General features: G+C 36.9%; 1 protein-coding gene across 2 annotated transcripts in view; it reads right to left on the bottom strand.

The window, feature by feature from the left end:
* Nucleotides 1-23,374, bottom strand: part of LOC117920726 (importin-11) — a 48,680-nt gene that overhangs the window by 18,548 nt on the left and 6,758 nt on the right. For both annotated transcript variants that reach the window (XM_034838321.1, XM_034838322.1), the window contains exons 7-13: nucleotides 23,022-23,088; nucleotides 21,379-21,778; nucleotides 17,094-17,241; nucleotides 16,810-16,970; nucleotides 5,228-5,327; nucleotides 3,572-3,646; nucleotides 3,342-3,476 (exon numbers count right to left, since the gene is read on the bottom strand). In XM_034838321.1, coding sequence (XP_034694212.1) covers nucleotides 3,342-3,476; nucleotides 3,572-3,646; nucleotides 5,228-5,327; nucleotides 16,810-16,970; nucleotides 17,094-17,241; nucleotides 21,379-21,778; nucleotides 23,022-23,088 — 1,086 coding nt within the window. The remainder of the gene's footprint in view (nucleotides 1-3,341; nucleotides 3,477-3,571; nucleotides 3,647-5,227; nucleotides 5,328-16,809; nucleotides 16,971-17,093; nucleotides 17,242-21,378; nucleotides 21,779-23,021; nucleotides 23,089-23,374) is intronic.

A 23,374-nucleotide genomic window follows, 5' to 3' on the forward strand; every position in this document is an offset into this window, starting at 1 on the left:
GCTCATTCACCTAAAAACCTAGGTTGCCTAATTAGGATGACATTTATGTAGGATTAACCTTAAGGAGGTTGTTTATAATCAAACAATAAAAATAGAAGGTGGATTTAAAGAAATTGTTCATGAGTTATCTATAGGCAAAACACAAACTAAACCGTATGACAATCAAAAAAGAAGTTGAACAAAGAATGCTCAACCATGGTTATTGGGACCAAGTAGCAATTTATGAGCTACTATACATAGTTCTTCAAATCGTGGATTTAGAAGTTTTTCGCACAATGCCCTTTATGTATGAGTTAGTTTGTGTGATGAAAACTAACATCAACCATTTAAGGGCTACATCTTAGATGTTAAACATTATCAATGAAAGTTGGGATAAAACACCCAGTCATCCACTTCATTCAACAAGTAATTCTATTTACTACTAAATTATTAACTACCATCCATCTCGATCTTTTGTGAGTTTCGAACATAATCACATATTAACTTTCTCCTAAAAGTCCTAATTGTATTTAACTTTTGTAGCATACTTCCTCAACCCAAAATTCCAACTCAAAGATGGGGTTAATAGAGATCCCCTACTACTTCAAGTCATCCATGACATATTTACCACATTAAACCCACCCTGCTACTAAAGCCCTTCCTCGATTTGGAAATGAGGGAACTTTGATAGTGTTACATTACAAACTCATTCAAATTACAATTTCCTTTGTCATTTTACTTTCAGATTTGTTAAATGTTTGATATTATCATATTGAATGTGTAGTTTCCACTTTTTTGAGATGTCAAGAAAGGATTCGATGATCGAGTTGCAATCGCAACAAGGATAGAAATGGATTTGGATGAGTACTTTTGTCAATAGAAAAAATAGAATGCTAAAATCAAAATACTTTGATTATCATTCCTGTACTAATGTATGTATTCATGACATTTATTTGGTTGCAGTTGAATAGTGGCGATTCATGTAGAAGAACAATAACCTATATTAAGGAATTTGGCTATTCTAATCCTATCACAAACTACATCATCTTCAACCTACAAGAGAAATTAGAGCATATTTGCCCTAACCCACACGAAATAACGGGATCATCTCGCCTACTCTAAACTTCAATAATTAGTTTTTTGTTATTAGAACATGAACCTAAAGTTATGAGATATGGACGTAGAAAATGATAAAGTTGCAAAAAAAAAAAAAAAATTCATTGATATGCTAGACAATTCAACTGAGAAAAAATAAGAAGAGTACAATCAGATGTTCTAGTGAATCAGACCCGCACACTTAGATGATAACAACAGAAATCCCGACCCACAAAATTGCCTCACATGTTTGTGATTCAAGTTTTGATGTTGAAAGAGTGTTGTTTGAAGAAGTTCATAGTGAAAGTCAAAGCAACACACGACAGATTCATTTTAGTAAGCGATGCAACCACCCACACAACTTCCTTATGTTAGTGTTGACGCCATGAGTACTTCTGGTTCTAATTATGATTCCTAAAGAGGAGGGGAAGCTAATGATGGAGATGATGATGAGGATGGAAATGATCGAGAGGATGTTGGACAACAATCTAAATGTCAATATCTATTGAGCACATTTACTAGTGCAACCAATTTCACATGCTGCATGTAAGAAGAAGACCATGGCTCTAGAAGAGTTAGTCCAAACATGGTAGCTATCAAAAAGTCATCTAAAGGGAGGAGACAACAAAGGATGGCAGCAGTTGATGAGAACTTCTTTTCTGCCAGCTTTGAGCCCATGAGTATATAGACTCGACATAGTGACTCATCAAATGAGGTTAATGTTTATCCTCCTCATGTAATGAGTTATGGCCAACCTTACCCAAATTATGTAATGGGTTAGAGTTCAACATCTCATGACTATCGTATATTTAACTATCCTTCTACATAAATGCCATATGATGTTCCAGATCAGATGCAAGGAGGATTTCAAACAAGTGCATAAGTGAACTCCAAGTTTCCATCCATGAAGAGGCGATGGGCAAGACTCAAGAGACCTATGCATGACATGTTCGTAATTACAATCAACATTATGCAAACTATATGTCATGATATCAAAATTATCTCCATCAAGATATGATTCCTTCATTCTCCAGTGTCATGGCACCACATTGGTCTTCATTTTAGTATCAAAAGGAACCATTACAACATATTTTGTAGAAACTGTTGACATTTAATGGGATCAAATATTTACTCCAGATTAATATTAAGTGCACACTCTGAAAACACATATTTCTTAGCAGCACGTATGAAATTATCGTCTAATGTCATAAATTATAGCATAAATATATTGTTCTCTTCGATAAAACAATTTTAATGCATATTATTACTTCTTTATTATTTCTTGGAGTTTTTACCAACAGTTTTGAGTTTTGATCAATTTCCATCCCACCACTCTAAAAATACATGATCGATAAATTCTCTATTGCCCCTGCAGATGTCACGCCACTTCAGACTAAAAGCTTTGTAAGGCTTTCTTAGCCTTTACTTTTAGTGGAGCTTTGGATTTTTCAAATGAAATTTGCCAGAATACAAGGAATAAAATTGGTGAAAGAAGATATGTCATTAGAGAAGAAACTAACTAAGAACTTTGAGAAAAAAATAGTTGAGAACAACTAGGCAATACTCTTCAAACTAAAGTATATGGCTACAAACCAGAAAAAAACAAGAAATAAAAATAATGAATCCATGGAAAATATCATTGATTATTACACATTTATTCGAGTATTTCATTGCATATAGTTCCATATTCTCCACATCTTATTTGAAAAACAAAATATATTCTAAGAAATTTGCAACTAATAAGGTGTGTCCATTGTGATATTTTAGAATATGCACACCATTCTCATGCAATTTATTTCAATGCTGAAAATAAGGCATGGGAAACAGCTTTTTGCACTGATTTTTTTCCATAGTAAAACCACACTAGCCATACACATGAAAATGCAATAAAAAAACATAAACCATCATAGCCAGGAAACGCAGACTTAATTTATTTTAGAAGCTAAAAGATTTTATAGATATTGACAAAGAAAACTGCACATCAAGGTACACAAGACATACAATGGGAACCAAAAGGCTTTTCCATAAAGAAAGAGAACACAAAAAAAGCTATGTCGGTTCTGACCTAATCTACAAAATCAATTAAAGGCATTATGTCTTCTTGTATGTACATGCTAACCAGGAAAGGCCAACATTAAAATTATTTTCAATTAAAAAGAAGGCGTTTGAAAGAAAAAAATGATGAAAGAAAAGATTTTTAATCACAATTAAAAAGAAAATACAAGCAAGTACTAAACAGCAAAACTGTACAGGTGGTAATAGTTTACTTTTGAGTCAAATTCCTGGACTTCCTCAATCAACTTGAAACATAAATCCCAGCAGATTGGAAGAAGATCAGTAAAACCTTGCTCTGAAAAGTTCGCATCTTCAATATGAAAACATAGAGACCGACAGGCTGCCAGCTAAAACAATAGATGTACAACTTCAGTGATTGAACCATATAACAAATTTAGGTGGCATAACATATACAAAAGAAAAGTGAATTTATGCATCATACTCTAACAGATAGGTCTTTTTCCTGAAGCAATCTGATCAAGGCGCAATACACTGATCTCTTTGTGTCATCTTTAATCTGCAAAGAAAACAAGCATCAGAAAACAAATCATCTGATATAAAATTCCATACCATGAGTGTCTCCAACTTTCTTGAAACTGCCTTTGACATTGACACAGATACAATCACCCCCTAATCAATATTTTGGAAGCTTGAAATTTAAACCTATCATATTTTGTAATTTATTATTGAGAGAAGAATTTTTAAAAATAAATAAATGGGAAGACATAGAGGGTGTTTGATCAAATTTAATATTTAATGCATGATGAGTTAAAATGACTTTAACTTACATTATGACTTAATGGCTTAATAACTTAAGCATAATGTAAGTTAAAGTCATTTTAAGTCATCACGCATTAAATATTAAGTTTTATCAAACACCCTCATAAGATTACCAATGAAACAACAGCCTGTCATTTTTCCTATCTAGAAAGGAGAATCATAAGCAGTCAAAATTTATGGAGAAAAGATGTACACCAACACTAAGAGACCCATGGCATGGAGGCCTTCCACCTTAAGGTTAAGTAGGGAGCTACCACATGAGGGAAAATGAGAACTCGTGCTACAAATCTAAATTTATTGTTTTAATGGAAAAAATGAAACATTCAAAAAGAAGGAAAGATTTGCATATGTAAGCAATCATCAGCAACTTATCACCCGCCATCTCTCTCCTCCGTGCCTTTTTCTTTTTTTGATAAGCGAACAGAAAATATATTAATAGCGATAAGAAGTGAGTGGACCAAAGCACACACGATGTACAATAGGCACCACTAAGCAAGTGAAAAGAAGAGAGAAAACAAAAACAACCACTCTCCCCTTACTTGGAGCTTAACCAATCAAAGAAACATATCATGGTCAATGAATAATCATCTATGTACCTTTTGACCCATTCTAAAAAATTACACATATCAGCATATAGAATTGCTTGGTCCATCTATTCAACATCTTCAAACTATCCCCCATTTCTTTCTTCTCCTACAGTCCAAAATAAGCACAAGGGAGCAGCCCTCCAAGCTTTCTTTCCTTTCTTTCCCACAAAGGGCCCAGGTCAACTCAAGCAATTTCATCTTACAAAAGAGCATGTCACCCAAACTATTCCAAATAATGACATAATCCCCCATGTCTATTCAACTCATTTGAGAGGTTAATGAGCAATGGGATTCATCCCGTCCCTCTCTCTCCTATGTGGAAGTTTTTGGTTAGTAGGACTCATCCACTGTTCCTTTAAAGGCATTTACTTGTTTAGTGTTATTCCTTTACCAGATGTCCCACTTTTATCAAGTTTGATTAGGAAAGACTGGGCAAAATGTTTACGTTGACACCAACAATAAATGGAGGCACAATTTCTTTCTCAAGTAATATAGAAGACTAAAAGCAACCATGCTAAGTTTGGATGGAACAAATGATTCTACAAGGAGTTCCATATAGCATGAAATAAAGGATTAGTATCTATTTTGTCATGCATCCCCACATATTTTCAAGAAGCCTTCAGATAGTACACATATACTTTTTATAGGATATGCACACACATGTTTCACATAAATGAAATCCACAAAAAACTATAAGTTCATGTATTACATTGCAAAGAAAATAATGTTACCTCAGAAACCCATTGCCCCAGTATCAGTGCCACTTTCCGATGGATGATGCGCATATTTGGATGATCATTTGACAGTTCCAAAGATAAAGCACCATTAAACCTGCAAACAATAGTTTAAGTGGGTGGGGAATCACAGGTCACCACATTACATAGGAAACATAATCACATAATTAGCCCCACTTGGTAATGTAAATGCCACCAATCAACTTCTTGTGACGTCACAATGTCTAACAACATTTTAAAAAAAAAAATATGAACTATTAGCTAAATTAAATGTGTAATAACCATACAATTTATGTCTTTCCTAAAATAGTAAATTTTCAACAAATGGCACTGAGATTTTTAACTAAGCAATCTGTACATACACATGTATGCAAATGACAAAGAAAAATAGGTTGAAAAAGAGAATCAAGGAAATCAAGTGGGAAAGAGCAAGTTAAAACCTAATGTACCAACTATAAACACTAGCATTAATCAACCATATCAACATTATCCAGATGACCTAAATTTTGTATTGGCAGAATGGATTGTTTTACAATAATGTTCTTGCATATGCACAAAAGACACAAACACACAGAGCTTAGCCCAGAACAAGCCATATCAATAATAGTATTGCTACATTAAATGAAAATATCATGATATTACATTAACCAGAATTCTCAGCTTCAACAAGGATCTTTAAATCATATTTTATGGGTGATTTGTGACATACGAAGATACATAGCTAACAAGTCCTAAGACGATGGTGTTCACATGCATCTTTAAGGAATTATGACAGAATTATACAGAATGAAATCCTAAAATGGAGCTTCAACTACAAAAAGTATCTCCTCAATGAACCCCATAAAGGACTACCACCAACTCTGCACATACAATATCATATTTCGCTGATATGAATGAAGGGATCTAACATGTAGATTGGTTACCAAGTGGAGTTTTTGAGAAGTTTAAGGACTACAGTTGCTGGAAATTTGAGTAATTTTTATAAAAGTTGGAATGATATATGTACTTCTGCAGCCATTTTGTATCTGTTGAAAGTCAGCATTTCCTTCGGATATTGTTGTTTCATGATCATTTTTCCCACTGAACTTCTTGCTCTTAAGAGTTTTGTTCTTGTCTGCCCCTTCCTTTGGAGTCCATTAAACTCTCTGCTAACTTGATAGCCAAAGCAACTTCATTTCTCTCCCTCATAAGTTCATTCCAAGCCCTAGCTACTAAAAGCATTTCAAGGACAAGAGTTGATTCCTCAAGATCAAACCATATTGAAACTAGTCTCAAAGCAAATTCAAACAGAGTTTGAATTTTTTCAACATCAGGTATGATGAGAAATGAGAAGGTTTAAGAACTGTCTTGACAGCATAGTGCTACATTATACAATCTATTGATCTCATTCTTCCTCCTACATTTTGCCATCTATTTTGGAGTACATGCTCAAGACATCATTCGTTGAGTGCAGATGCGGGACTGTTAAATTTTTCAGGATTATAGAAGTTTCTTGAGTTATAGAATAAGATGAAAAGGTCAAGAAAGACTCAAAAAATAAAATAAAACAAAATAAAATTCTTAGCAATCACACCAAGAGCAGGATAGATAACCAGCCTGTCTTGAAAGTCATATTCCACTTATTCTTGGGTCTTGTTCTAACTTGGTAACGAAGACTCTTCAAATCAATTTTTGAAAAGACTGTAGAACCTGCCAGCATGTCTTAGCGTATCATTAAGTCAAGGTACCAAAAACTTGTATTTAAGTGTAATCTTGCTTATTGCATGATTATAAACACATATATGCCAACTATAATCCTTTTTACTGTGAGCAAAGCTGATACAGCATATGGATTATGGACTAAGACTTTCACAAATAAACCCCTACAAAAGCAACTCCTTAACTTGCATATTGAGTTCTGCATGCTCCAATGGGTTCATAAGATATGCTGGGAGGCCAGATAATTGAGAAGTTGGCAGCAAATCAGTGGCATGTTGAACACTTGACATTGGTGGCAATTCATCATGTAAATCATGTGTGCACAACATTTAAAAAATCATATAGCAATTTGGACATGTCTGGAGGTATTACATACACAACCCCTTTTTTACTCTCTTTTTCAACTTGTATAGTTGTAAGAATGAATGGAAGCTTATTTCGAGTTTTAAATATATTCTCTGACTTGCAATGAAGGATTGATCAGTTCTCCCAGCTTTGATTGAGGTGATAGACGGGGATTGGGTGTTCACTATTTCTGTCGCAGTGGTCGGAGACGAAGAGGTCAAGAAAAGGCAGAGCAATGGGTGAGTCGACTCGGGTGGTTTTTGAATCTCACTAGGGGACAGGTGGTGGAAGGCGGGAGGAGAGAGTTAGATCAACAGCTAGAGGTAGTTTTCGTGTTGGGGAAGTTGGCAGAAAGAAGAAGGGAGGAGAAAGGAGGTCGGATGAAGTTCTTCCGATGGGGACACGTGGTAAGAGTGGTCAGGCTATGGGGAACAGCTGGTTCAGTTTGAATTCAAAAAAACTGAACTTTGGGCCTATTGGAACAGAGATGGCGGGCGTCGCTACGATAGGCAGGGATGAGGCCTTCTCAAACGAGAATGGTCGAGCCATTGAGAGAGAGGCCCAATCTCTCCCCAAATTCAGCCCACTAAATGTTGCAAAAATGGGTTGTAACTTAAAAGGCCTGTTGAGGCTGGGGCAAGGAGAAGGAGAAAAGAAGCCCTTTGAAAAGTAGGTTCCGTCACGAAGAGAAGAAGTCGCTGCAAGGGGAAAGGGGAAAGGAGTTTCAGACGATCATGATGTTCAGACGAGAGGATCTGCGAAGAAGGAAGTAAAGTTTGGTTCAAAGAAGCTATGGACTACCCTATTTCCTCCAAATTCCAATCGCCGACAAGGTTCTCGAAGTCGCAGCAAGCCTCTTTTACTCAGGAAGCCATCGTCAGATAGTGAAGAGCTTCCAAAGGAGAAGGCTTTCGGGGCGGGAGCTTAGTGGGAACGAGGATTTAGTGCGAGTCCTATCTTCTTTTTCCGATCGCCAAGGATTCGAAAGCGGTGTTCGGGGAAAGGGGCTTCGTCATCTAGAGACAAAGAGGTTGTGCGCAAACCTTTTTTTGAAGAAGACAGAGAAGGATTCTTGGGCCAAGTGGGGTCCAATCTTCGTGGTTCTTCAGTCACGTTTTTGCCTTCTAATCCAGAAATCAAAGGTAAAGGGCTCAACTTTTTGGGGAATTGTGGAATGTTGGTAGCGGAAAACTTGGAGGTAAACTCGTCCTCACTTTCTCAGTCACCCTTGTCTTCTTTTCCCACTTCTTCTGGGTTGGCACTTCCATTTCTCAGCCCTTCTGCTCTCGATCTCCCTAGATCAATCATTCAATCTCAATTTCCTATGGAAAATCGAGTATTTTCTGAATTTTTTTCCAAAAAAGACAATGTTGGTACTTTATGTCAAAACTGTGTTGTCAATCCTAACCTTGTTGTGGTGGGGTCCCAGTCTGCTTGTTCAAACCAGTTGCCCGAGAGTTTCGACCCCATTAAGACTAAACCCAATTTGCCCAGTGAGGTTTTCAACCTGGTTACAGTTAGCCAAGGTGATGTTGTGGTCTCCCCATCAGGCGAGTTCCAAATTGAAGGCCTGTCTCCCAAAAAAATGGCTAAAGTGCGTGAAGTTTTAAGCTCTCTGGATATTAAGGTATATTCCAGAAGGAAGAGCAAACGCTCTACAGGTTTGTGAGACCTATTGGAACTGGTTGGGCATTTAGGGTCTGTGTTGTTTTTCCATAAAAATAATTAGTTAGAATACCAGAGGTTTGGGATCAAGGAAAAAGCGAAGGGTGGTTAAAGATTTTCTGAGGTTAGAGAATCCGGATGTAGTGATGATCCAAGAAACAAAAAAAGTGGAGTGTGACAGAAGGTTTGTGGGTAGTGTTTGGACGGTCAGAAATAAGGAATGGGCTGCTCTTCCAGTGTGCGGGGCTTCAGGTGGGATTTTGGTTATTTGGGACTTTAATAAATTGCGTAGTGAGGAGGTGGTAATAGGATCCTTTTCGGTCTCAGTCAAGTTTGCTTTGGATGGTTGTGGACCTCTATGGTTGTCCGCAGTTTATGGCCCAAACAATCCCTTACTTAGGAAGGATTTTTAAGTGGAGTGGTTAGACTTTTTTGGTCTATCTTTTCTGTTATGGTGTGTGGGTGGTGATTTTAATGTCATAAGGAGAAGTTCAGAAAAATTGGGAGAATCTAGTCTAACTTCAAGCATGAAGGACATTGATGGTTTTATAAGAGAATGTGAATTGCTTGATCCACCTTTACGAAACCCACCATCACTTGGTCAAACATGCAAGAGTCTTCCGTGTGTAAAAGATTGGACCGATTTCTTTACTCAAATGAGTGGGAGCATTACTTTCCTCAAAGCCTTCAAGAAGTTCTTCCTAGAAGGACATCGGATCATCAACCCATAGTTTTGGAAACCAACCCGTTCAAGTGGGACCCAACACCTTTTAGGTTTGAGAATATGTGGTTGCAACATCCTAGTTTCAAGGAGTGCTTTAAAAGTTGGTGGAGAGGTTTTCAAGGAATTGGGTGGGAAGGTCACAAGTTCATGAGGAAATTACAAGTTGTTAAGGCCAATTTGAAAGAGTGGAATAAGGTTTCTTTTGGATTGCTAAACAAAAGGAAAAAAAGCATCCTGAATGAAATAGCTAACTTTGATGCCATTGAGCAAGGAAGGGGTCTCACTTCTGAACTTTTAGTTCAAAGAGCTTTAAGAAAAGGGGAGCTAGAGGAATTAATTTTGAGAGAAGAAATTCATTGGAGACAAAAAGCTAGGGTGAAATGGGTTAAGGAAGGGGATTGTAATTCAAATTTTTTTCATAAAGTGGCTAATGGCAGGCGAAATAGGAAATCTATCAAGGTGTTGGAGAATGAAAGAGGAATAGTGTTGAATAATTCAGAGAGCATCACAAAGGAGATTTTACTTTACTTTGAAAAGCTCTACTCGGGTCCTACTGGAGAGTCTTGGAGAGTTGAAGGCTTAGATTGGTCCCCTATATCTGAAGAGAGTGCGTCTAGGTTGGACTCCCCTTTTATTGAAGAAAAGATTTTTAAGACCATTTTTCAGTTGAATAGGGATAAGGCACCGGGTCCTGATGGCTTTACCATTGCAGTGTTTCAAGATTGTTGGGATGTGATCAAGGAGGATTTAGTGAGAGTATTTGCAAAGTTTCACAATAGCGAGATTATTAATCAAAGCACTAATGCCTCCTTCTTAGTTATGTTGCCCAAAAAAAGCATGACAAAGAAAATCTCAGACTTTAGACCTATTAGCTTGATCACTAGCCTTTACAAGATAATAGCCAAAGTGTTATCAGGGCGTCTAAGAGGGGTACTACATGAAACTATTCATTCTACTCAAGACACGTTTGTTCAAGGGAGGCAAATATGGGGCGTAGTTCTCATAGCCAATGAGATAGTGGATGAGAAAAGACGTTCAAGTGAGGAAGGAGCTATATTCAAAATTGATTTTGAAAAGGCTTACGACCATGTGAGTTGGGATTTTTTGGATCATGCGTTGGAAAAGAAGGGGTTTAGTCCTAGGTGGAGGAAATGGATGAGAGGTTGTTTGTCCACGGTATCTTTTGCAATCTTAGTGAATGGAAACGCTAAAGGGTGGGTCAAGGTATCTAGAGGCTTAAGACAAGGCGACCCTTTGTCCCCCTTTTTGTTTACTTTAATCGCAGATGTACTGAGTAGGATGTTATTGAGAGCAGAGGAAAAAAAATCGTTGGAGGGTTTCAAGGTTGGTAGGAACAGTACAAGGGTGTGTCATTTGCAATTGCAGATGATACCATTTTCTTTTCTAACACTAGTGAGGAAGAATTGAAGACTCTCAAGAGTCTATTGCTAGTGTTTGGGCATATTTCTGGGCTTAAGGTTAATCTTGACAAGAGTAATATTTATGGCATCAATCTTGAACAAAATCATCTTTCTAAGTTGGCCAAGTTGCTAGATTGCAAGGCTTCTGGTTGGCCTATACCCTACTTGGGTCTTCCTTTGGGAGGAAAGACCAAGGCTTGTGGCTTTTGGGATCCAGTGATTGAGAGGATCTCGAGAAGATTAGATGGGTGGCAAAAGGCTTATTTATCTTTTAGAGGTAGGATAACTCTTATCCAATTTTGCCTCACCCACATGCCTTGCTACTTCCTTTTCTTGTTTAAGATACCCGCTTCAATGGCTGCAAAAATCGAGAGATTGCAAAGGGATTTTTTACGGTCAGGGGTTGGGGAAGGTAAAAGAGATCATCTTGTTAGTTGGGATGTAGTGTGTAAGTTGAAGGCAAAAAGGGATTTGGGATTTGGAAAGATTGTTTTAAAGAATGTCGCTCTCTTAGGGAAATGGTTGTGGAGGTACCCTAGAGAGGGTTCAACTCTATGACATCAAGTTATTTTAAGCATTTACAGATCACACTCTAATGGTTGGGATGCCAACACCATAATCAGATGGTCACATAGTTGTCCTTGGAAGGCTATTGCACAAGTCTTTCATGAGTTTTCCAAGTTTACTTGGTTTGTGGTAGGAAATGGGGAAAGAATTTGGTTCTGGGAAGACTTGTGGTGGGGGGACCAACTTTTGGAATCCCAATATCCAAGACTATTTAGAGTAGTCACAGATAAAAATATTCTTATTTCTTCAATTCTTGGATCTACTCGTCCCTTATCTTGGAACTTTAATTTTCGCCGCAATCTATCCGATTCTGAGATAGTAGATTTAGAAGGCCTCATGCGGTCACTTGATTGTTTGTATTTGTCATCTTTGGTTCCAGATGCGAGATCCTGGTATCTATCTTCTTCAAGGCTTTTTACAGTCAAATCTTTCTTTCTTACCTTATCCCAATGTTCTGGTTCTCTCCCAATTTTCCCTACTAAGTTCATTTGGAATTCTCAAGTCCCTTTCAAAGTCAAGTCCTTTGTCTGGTTGGTGGCACACAAGAAGGTAAATACTAATGACTTATTACAATTGAAAATATCCTACAAAGCTCTTAGTCCTGATATTTGTAAGTTGTACATGAGGCATGGAGAATCAACAGATCATCTTTTCCTACATTGTTCTTTAATGATGGGGTTATGGCACAGATTATTTCAATTAACCAAGACGGATTGGGTTCCCCCGAGGAGCATTTCCGACATGTTGTCCATCAATTACAATGGTTTTGGTTCATCTAAGAGGGGCAATTTTGTGGCAAGCTACGTGCATAGCTATAATTTGGGTTGTGTGGCAGGAAAGAAACACGAGGAATTTTTAGGATAAAGCAAGGAATTCAGAGAATCTTTGGGATTCTATTCATTTCCTTGCTTCTCTTTGTGCTTTTTGTTCCAAGGTCTTTAAGGGGACTCCCCTTATTGTGTTACAACTTGATTGGCTAGCGGTGTGTAATTCCTTTGGGTTGGTCTAGTCTAAAGAGTTTATGCATTATTACATTGTATTTTCTTGTTTTCGTGCTCCTGTAGTTTAGTTTTCTTTGGTGGGAGGATTCCTCATCATTCTCTTATACTTCTTTTTTCTATTAATATATTCCTTTGTTGTTTCCTATCAAAAAAAAAAAAAACTATATATTCTCTGACTTCTCTTCTTCATATCTTTTCTTTTGTTCCGTACTAATAGGCCTCAAAACACTGTTCTCTTTATTGATGATGAAAGAATAGGTATTCACTCTTTCATGGTGATACGTATCTTGATCACATAAACAAAGTTGACCAAGTAGAATTTTGGGAGTGAAGTTAGTAACTAATGAATGATTTTACAAGTGGGATTCAACTATGTGGGGGTATTGGAAATTTGAACCAATGAATAATTTTACAAGTGTGATTCAACTATGTGGGGGTATTGGAAATTTGAACCAAAAAGCCCTTGAGACCTAGCTCAACTGGTAAAGGGTGAGGAGGATTTGTGAGAGATTCTAGGTTCAAGTCCCAATGGGGCCAAATTTACCTATAAAAAAAAAATGGAAATTTGAACCAAAAACTATAGCCAAAATGTAGGATGACTGATTTTCTTTGGATACTAGTTAAGCTTTTGAGCATTCATATATATGATACACGGGTTACATGCACAAAAAGAATAGGAGGCATAACTCTGGTACATGAAATTATCCAAGGTATGTCTCAAAAGAAGGGTACAAAGAAAAGAAAGCAATAAAAAAGGTTAGCCGACAGGTCAAAACCTTCTCATATTGTCAATGACGTCAAAATAAGAAAAAGCAACCGTTACAATGTAAAGAAGATTGTATTTTATTGGAATAAAAGTGAAGGAAAAGAGTATGATGATTAATGATGTCAACCATCGCTTGCACATATGAAATTCAAACATGTATTACCATTTTATATGTGTACAAAACAGAATGATAAATATGATGGATGCATCACAGGAAAACTTTTGATGCTTAAGGCTATGTTTGGTTAGATAAGTGGTGTGGCGACATGTTGCTGAAAGACTCTTCTCTTGCTTTATTTTCCATTGCTAGATCAAAGGAGTCGTGCATATCAGATATGTGGGAGCAAGATGGGGTGGGGGGTCACTAGAGTTCCTGTTTCTCTAGGCAGTTTCATGATTAGGTGGTGGGGGCTTTCCTGCAAACTCTTAAAAAGCAAGTAGTAAGGCAGGACTTAAGAGGATAGAATGGCCTGGTCACATTCGAGGAGTGAAAAGTTCTCAGTTATTGATTTCAACTCTCTATTGGTGCCTAGTGGTTCAAAGCTTTTCCTAACTAGAGTCATTTGGAACCAGTGGATCCTCACGAGAGCGGGCTTTTATGCATGGGAAGCAAAATGGGGAAGGAAATTGACTCTGGATCAATTGAAAAGAAGAGAGGTGTCTCTAGTGAATAGATGTTACATGCGTAAAAAGGAAGAGGAATTCATAATCACATATTTCTCCATTGCGCTACAGTAGGAATCCTATAGCGGTTGGTTTTTCCTTGTTCAGGTTGAAATGGGTAATGCACTCCTCAATCAAACCAATGTTACAAAGTTGGAACGGGTCTTATGCAGAAACAAGGTGGAAGAGAGTTTGGTTGGCTGCACCTTCGTTCCTTTTTTTGGACCATTTGGTGAGAGAGAAATGGAGGGCTTTTGATAATGTGGAAATTTCCAAACAATTGCTTAAATCCTCTTTTATGGATAATTTTTTGCCTGCTTGGAAAATGTTAAGACTTCTTTTAGATGGGTCTTCTATGTCTATAGTGAATTTTGTTGATTTTTTAGGAGACAAATGGATGGGGGAAGGTGTTGTACTCTTCTTTCATCTCTCTTTTTGCTTGGAGCCTTTTGCATACTCCTTATGTACTTTCAGGTGCCTTAGCTTCATCCTTCATGTATTATCTCCTTTTATTTTATAATATTACTTTTTGTGCATGTAAAAAAAAAAAAGTTATATTTAGTTCCAATAAAGTACTAAGGAAAGAAAAAAAATGCTAAAAAACTAAGGAAAGAAAAAAAATGCTAAAGAAAATTATTTTTTCATGTTTGATTTACCATGAAAAATACAAAAGAACATCAAATATAATTAAAATCAGTCACAAATTTTATACAATTTGTACTTTGTATACCCCTTTTCACAAACAGAGACATAAAGCACAAATTTATATACAAAGCACAAATTTCCTTTGAATGATAAACAGGGACATAAAGTAGATTGGCATGCTCCACTGTGTACTTTTAATCAAAGTCAGTCTGCCACACTTTGACAAATATTGCCTCTTCCATATAAGAAGCCTCATAGGTAACCTTTATTCCACCACATCCCAAACAGCTCTCGCCTTAAAGGAAGCTATCGAAGAGCCAAACAGGAGGTGAAATTCACCCTCCCTGCACCCCAACAAAGATGCAAACTCCTTATTAGGGCCCACCCCTACTAGAACTAGCTCACTCTTTTCCAGGTTAATTTTCAACCAAGAAACTGCCTCAAACCACATGAAAATCCAGTTCAAATACATGATTTGCTTTTGACAAGCATCACAAAAAATAAGGGACTTATCTACAAATAAATGATGGGACACCCTGACTCCCCCCCTCTCCCACCTTAAAGAAGAAATGAAACTTCCCACATGAACCCTCTTCAAATGCCTAATGATGGCCTCCATTGCAGATGAATAAGTAGGGAGAAACAAGATCTCGTTGCCTCAAACACCTTGAGCTATGAAAAAAAACAGCAAGAGTTCCATTTACTAGAACTAAGAATCTAGCAATTGAGATACACTACTTGATCCAACCAATCCAATTATAAGCAAAGCTCATCTTGCAAAGAATCACAAAGAGAAAACTCTAGTTGACATGTTGTCATCTTTATATCTAGCTTGCATATCACACCTCCCATGGAGTTCTTCAATTTTAAGTTTGGCCTCATTTGCAATAAGCATAGCATCAAAATTTGCCTACCCCCCCACAAACACATTTTGAGCATCGGACACAGCTCTTTCAACTACTTTCTTGAGTCCATTATCCAAAATATTTGCAAGAAACTTATAAAAACCACCCACCAAACTAACTGGTCTAGTCTTTTAAGTCTTCTACACCTCCTTTCTTAGGAGCTAGAACCAAGAGTGTATCATTTGGGCTTCTCCTGAAGACACCATGCTCATGGAACTCCCTAAAGTCCTTCACAAAGTTGCAACAGTGTTGCTAAAAAGTCATGGTGAAGTCATCCATACCTCGTGCTTTACCACCAACAACAACAAAAAAACTACGAAAACTTCCTCCTTCCGGAAGACATCTCCAAACCCCTTGCTTCTTTCCTTTGAAGAGCATTGAGAGATATCTCAATGATGCTAGGTCTGCAATCCCTAGGTTTAGATAAAAAAGTGGTGGAATCCATTTGATGCCCCCTCCATCTTGAATTCTTCCATGAGCCTTACACCATCCACCATTATGTTGCCTAAGTACTTTCTTCTTTTATGCGTCTTTGCCATTTTGTCAAAGAATATGATGTTTCTACCACCCTTCTTCAGTCATAACTCTCTAGACTTCTACTTCCATGATGTTTCTTCTAGCAAGGCCTCTTGTTACAGTCTTCCACTACCATTCTTCCAGCCTTAGCTTCATTTTTCTTTCTTTTTTTCACAGGCTTTATTCTAGCTTTAGCTTCTTCAAAAAGACACAATCGCTTTCCTTAGCTTGGTATCCCAATAGCATGTCTACTTTTGCTTTCTAGAGAGAGAAAGTTGAAGAGCCCCAATAACATATCTAAGCTAAGACACTTTCCTTCATGAACCACTTTCCAAAAGACCTTTTTGTTCCAAAACTTCAAGCCCCACTTCAGGACTTTCAGCTTAGAGGCAAGAATAAAACTAGATGAGCCTTAAAATTATGTCCCAGCCACCAATTTTTTATCATCCTCTAAGATAGAGTAAATAAATGAAGACAATTAAATATTACTAAAATCCCCAAGCTCAAGTTGCATGAACTTTTTGGAGATAGGATATATGCAACACCACCAAAATAAATAAAAAGAAAAACAATGGAATAATAATTATACTACGTAAAACTGAAAAACTGTGTAAGACATCATTAGAACAAATACCAATATAATAGTGCGAATGATGGACATACCAATCTTTGAAGCTCAGGTAGTTGGAAAGCTCATAATAAACATGTGCCGCAGCGCTATAAGCAGCGTCTTTAAGAAGCAACCCTGGAGTGATTTCAGTGACTGAGGTTGGGCAACCACGCATGGCCTCTTGAAGGATGGAAACAACAACAGGACCCAGCAGCTGAAATATGAAAATCAAGATCTATGAATACAGATCCATCTATCCAAATTCATTCCATATTTGTAGCTATTATGTCAATACAAGATACTAACTGGAAATCATGTAAAGTTCAATTTCACCTACTTGGCTGTGGTTTTCAAACAAAACAATATACAAAGCTTCAGCACATGGTCTCAATTTTTCGGTCCACTGAACCATATCCTGCTCATGATGAAAAGACTCAGGATTCTGGTACCACTCCTCCAAATCACTTGCTGATAAAACAAAATACCTGTTGAAATATCAATAGCATTGCCCTAGCAAAAATTAATTTTCAAAAACCAGGAACCAAAAGTAGAGGGACATAATACTGTTAAAGGCACTCTCACAACAAATCTTTTAAGTAAAATAACAATGAAAAATACAATCAAATCTAAACTATCTAATGAATATTTTCATTTTAACCGTAACTCTCCAAGTTAGAATGCTAAATCCATACTGTCAACCAGTTGTACCAACTCTAGAGTCCTATTAGCCCAGTAGTGACCTGTATAAGATCATCACAGAAGTACTATCCTTATGTCCATGAGCCATTTTGGACTCTATCATTGCCTGATAGCAAAAGGCTTTTATAATACTGAAACAGATAGTTGATGAATTGAGGAACTATGAGAAACATGCCAGAAGAGACTTTAACAATGCACATAAAGGTAAATGATGCAGCATAGCAAGGTAAATGATGGAGCTATAGTTTGGTTCAATGTGCAAGTAGTGCCTTGTAAGGTGAGCCTCTCTCACTCTTCCTTGTAGTCTATTGTCTTAGTAAATCATTCTTAGAGCTATAAACATGTGGATCTATTCAAGGTGGTAAAAAGTAAGAATACAATATTTGTAGCTCCTATCATAATTCACATGGAGGATTACCTTTTCCATTCTCTAAATGGTCTCATGCCTTCAGATTTATCCAATGAAATCACTTTTAGCAAGCAGTGACATGAAAGTTGTGAACCATTTGTTTTTCTTTAACAATGCCTAACAAAAAGTGCATTCAAGCATGCATGGTATATACAAAGGCACCAAAAGACCATAACCAAGTGGAGGAATACAAAAAAAACAGCTCCCACCCACAACATAGAGGTCAGCCAATCAATAAAGCCTAACATGACAAAGACTGGTGTCCTATGTACACTTTAACCCACACCAAAAAGTTAAAACTTAATGATTGTTTTAGAGCTTGATCAGCTTGTTCAGTATTTTCAAATGCACGCCTATTTATGTCCTTCCATATAATCTAGAATAGACATAAGGGAGCAGCTCTCCAAGCTTTCTTCCTTTCTCCCAATGAAGGAACCATGCAAAACCTCATTTACTAAGGAGTGCATTACCTATTCTATTCCAAATAGAGCAAAAGTCAACTACGACAAGATGACGACTTTTGAGCAGTAAAAAGGGATGTGATCAATTGTTTCTTCTTCTTCTTTATACATATAGCATCTATTTGGCATCATCCATCCCCTCCTTTTCAGCTGGTCCAATGTCAATATCCTTCCCTAAGCAAAAAAACCGACTTTCAATGGAACCCAAGGGTTCCAAATAATCCTAGAAGGGAACACCTCTTTGCTACCATTGGATAAAGAGGAGTAGATAGATTTCATTATGAAAATAACACACTTCGAGTTCAGCCAAACCATTTTATCTTCAATGTCCCTGTCTATACACTGCAATTGCAATTTCTTAAAAAAATCCTGGTGGAACTATCTTGAGAAACAAGGGCTCCAACATCCCCTTTCCCCTTCTTGTTCCCACACCTCAGCTATCCAAGCATCTTTGGCAATGAGTAAATAAAACATGACCACTAGAAAAGCTTCTGCAAGGGAAATTTCACCAGACAACTTATCCTTCAAAATTCAACCCTCTGCTCATTGCCCATCCTAAACCTGATCCTACTATTTTTTTTTTTTTTTTTGATAATTATCACGAATATATTAAAGGGCAAAGGCCGCCAAGCATACAGGACGTATACAATCTGCCTCAAAACGAGAGCACAATAAAACAAGCACCCTGATCCTACTATTGAAAGTCTATAACCCCGCCTTTGATTGTCTTCCACACACTCCCATTTCATACCTTTCCCTAACCACTCTCGAGCACCATCCTCCCTCTTCCTCCCCATTTTTCCATGTGATCACCATCTTTCAAAAAGATTCCCCCACTGTAGCAAATCTCTAACACCATTTACCTACAAATGCCTTATTGAGATTAAAAAAGGTTCTAATGCACAAATCCCCTTCTCCCACTTGTCCATGCAAACTATCAACCAATTTACTTGATGAGGCTTTTTCTCGATAACACCTTCCCCTCATAGGAAATCCCTTTGAATCTTTTCAAGCCTTAAGCTAAACCTTTTTCAGGATTACAAGGAAAGGCATGAACAAATTGGGAGGCTCGAGAGTGTGCCTTTTAACAATCCTTGGTTGACACTTTTAAGATGTCAACCCCTCCAGTGGTGTATTAAGTAATAGAGATCTTCTCTAGGAACAGTCCATGTTTTCCAACTTTCAGAATCCAGTTGTGCAGAAAATATAGAAGTCCCTAGCTTCAAGGAAGATAAATTGCACACAAAAACAACTCTCTTACCTTACTTGGAGCACAGTCAATCAATAAAGTCTATCATGGACAAGTAAATTCCTTTGTAAGTGTTGGCATGGTGCCATCTAATGTTCGGTAATGTGATTTCCCACACAAAAACCAGCTATACAACAAAACTGGAAATTTATTAAAGATCTCAACAATATGTGGTCTCAATAATAAGCCAACCATTCTATCATAAACAGTCGTAGACAAAATAATTATAAATTTCAGTAGTAAAATGAAGCTTTAAAAGCATAAACCAACCAAGCTCATGAAGACGAGTGACTTTTTCTTTTATAGGAAACAACAATGAAAAATATTGAATTAGAAAATAGGAAATACAAAAGAAGGATGAGGAATCCTCCTACAAATGAAAGCTAAACAAATCGAATACCAAGAGCAAAAGGCTATGTAGTAATTACAAAAAGCAACCTCTCCTTACTAACCTACACCCTTGGAGCTACACACCGCTAGCCAATCTAGTTGAACCAAATCAAGGGGAATGCCCTTAAAAGTTGAGGTGCAAGAAGCCAAAAATGAAGCAAGGAAGTGAATAGTATCCCATAAAGCCTAAATTCCTAGCCTTGTCTTCAAAAATCCTAGCATTTCTTTCTCGCCACACAATCCAAATTAAGGCAATACAAGTAGATTGCCACAATACTAGTCCTCTCTTGGATCTTCCCAATCCCTTCAAATTAATGGTCATCATGTCAAAAATGCTCTTCGGGGGAACACAATCCATCTTGATTATACGGACTAACCTGTGTCATAACCCCATCATCAAAGGACAATGTAAAAAGAGATGATATATTAATTCTTCATACTCCATACACAACTTACATATATCAAGACTGAGAGCTTTATAGGGCCTTCTCATGTGGAGTTAGTCCTTAGTATTTACCTTTTTGTGTACCACTAACCAGGCAAAGGACTCGACCTTAAAAGGGACTGGAGACTTCCAAACAAAATTAGTAGGGAAACTTGGAGATGAATCAAAAAGGTAGGATAAGACTAGAAAAAAAGAGTTGACTGTGAATAACACAGAAGAAGATAGAGACCAAGTTCTCGCATCTTGAACAAATGGAGTTAAGTGCAAACAAGCAAGAGAAGACATGAGGCTTTCTAGTTCTTCTATCTCATAATTGGAAAGGTTACGACGGAAATTAAGGTTCCAAGAGAAAGGATGAGTAGACCCAAGAATTGAAGAGATGGGAAGATTTTTAATTGTGACTATTCTGAAAAGTCTTGAAAATTGGGAGCCCAAAAGTTGGTCCCCCCACCACAAGTTTTCCCAAAAGCGGATTCTCTCTCCATTTCCTACCACAAACCAAGAATACCTGGTAAAATCCTGAAAAACCTGTATAATAGCCTTTTAAGGGCAACGATGTGACCACCTGACTATAATGTTGGCATCCCAACCATTAGCATGTGTCTCATATATGCTTAGAATGACCTTATGCCACAGAGCAGAACTCTCCCTAGAAAACCACCATAGCCACTTCCCTAAAAGAGCGAGATTCCTTAAAGAAATCATCAAAAACCCCAATCCCCAATCACCCTCATGAAGACAAGTGACTTGCTCAATCCAACATAAAATGATGGAGGAATATTGATGAGATGAAACAGCAATTTACATAATTACAACCAAATATCATCGTGAACATATGGCACATCATTCAGAAGCTAAGAAGTCAAATAAAAGGATGCAAAAACACCATTCTCAATTTTTGAGTAAAAATACAGTACAATAGGCTATAGGCAAGCTAATGAAATGAAGCAAAAGCCAGTTTGCCATTACCTTCTTATCAATATGTTACACAACAATACTATTCGTTCATTGGGCAAAAGGGAAGTAAGGACACCACCAACAATACTGGAAATATTTTTCTTCATCTGCTCTATTGTAACCCGATTTTCATCTATCACGCGGCCAGTAAGGCTTGGCTTGTATTCTTTACATTCCAGTATGGACTTCACCATCACCATACATTGAATCAGGAATTGCTCGAAGGATAGTATATCATGCTCAGGATCAGATATCGTATTTAAACAGAAATCCATGACAGGTGGGAGGACACACTCATCACCAAATGAATAAGGATGTCTGGTCTGAAATGCGACTAAAACCTTCATCAATTTAGTACATGCCCTCTTTATGAAGTCCCAAAATTTAGGACACTGTGTTTGAAAGGATGAATCTGCAAAATATTGCAAGTATACAAAAAGGTTAAAAATAGAATGTCATTTAATTTGCCAAAAAAACAAAAATTAAGTAGTCGTTCAGCTTCTTATTTTTCCCCTTCAAAAGAATAAAGAATATGTAACAGATAAGAGACCAAATGTGTAAAACATAATATCCATCTCATAATTCAAATGGAAGGATTAATTCATAATGAATTTCATCTGTAGGAATTGTAAGTCCCATTTTTTTTTAATTCTGGAAACTTTAAGAACCAAAAATGATCGAATAAAGGAAATCAGAATGTAGATGAATTCAATATTAGAAATAAGTTTGGAGCATTTCAAGCAGGCAAAAAAGGTAAGGAAGTTATTACAACAGAACAGATTTGTGTTCGTCCACCATATCATATGAAAGAGTTTGGTGAATGCTTACAAAATTTGCACCAAAAGAACAGTGATTATAAACATAATTCTTAACATGCCAATCATTTGTAATAGCAGGATCAAGAAAATCAAGAGAAATGGAAGAAGGTATGCAGTAGAATGCCCAAGGCCAAAAATAGAGTACTTATTTTGCACCTGAAATAAAGGTTTGGAATCCTCTGAAAAACTGTTCGCCACTCGCAATAAAGACCAATTAGTGCACCAGTGATAATAATTTGACTCTAGTTGAAGGCACCAAAAAGGCCAGAGGAATGTCAAAAAGAGTGGGTCAAAGAGGTGGGAGAAGACATGATGATGGCTAAAATTACCCAAGGATAACTGATTCAGGAAACAACCAACAGCCAGTAATTGGGAGAGAGATTCAGACTTTTTTTTAGCTCTAATCACTATGGCACTTTCGAGCATGAGCTTGAGCACCCCTCTTCCTCTACCAAAATAAAAGGTATCATGATTTATCAATCAGCAACTTCTTTTTAGGTGATTTATGAACAAGCTAATTGATAACATGCAATCATTTATAATAAAAAGGATACTTAAAAACCCTGTTTTTTACTTTTCTCCATTTTCTTTCTTTCTTCTTCTTTGTCTTTTTAAGAGGCACTTAAAATAAAAAAAAAGGTAAAAGTAAAAAAATTAAAAAAAAAATGGAACAAAAATAACAAGCAGCTTAAAAGAGGAAGGGCAATGAAACAAAAAAAAAAGAAAAGAAAGAAAGAACTGTCCCATATACAAGAGGCAACAATAAATCCTGGAAAGCTGCCCAACAAATATAGAAAAAGACAAACTTTCTAGTAATAAAAAAGAGAGAAATCTCACAGTATGTAAGAAATGACTGAATGGCATTCAAGAGCACAGGTGAGACCTCCTTGACCGGTCGGACCTCCTAAAAGATAGAAATAAATACATTAAAAACATTCATCACACACTTTACACAAAATTCCCTTTGGTATGCATATACTATCACAGGAAATGGTGCTAATATTGCTAAAGCTCAGTCCCAACTCCAAAGCAATGTTTTACCCTTGTTTTTATTTTTCTAAACTTACTTTTCTAATATAAGAACAGAAAAATAAAGGCATGATCGTGTTTCGGCATTTCTTTTTCTCATCTTTATTTATTTATTTATTTGGATAGATAATGCATTTTCCACTAAGCCAACATGTTGAAGG

Source organism: Vitis riparia, chromosome 8, assembly GCF_004353265.1.
Source record: "Vitis riparia cultivar Riparia Gloire de Montpellier isolate 1030 chromosome 8, EGFV_Vit.rip_1.0, whole genome shotgun sequence".
NCBI classification, from domain to species: Eukaryota; Viridiplantae; Streptophyta; class Magnoliopsida; order Vitales; family Vitaceae; genus Vitis; species Vitis riparia.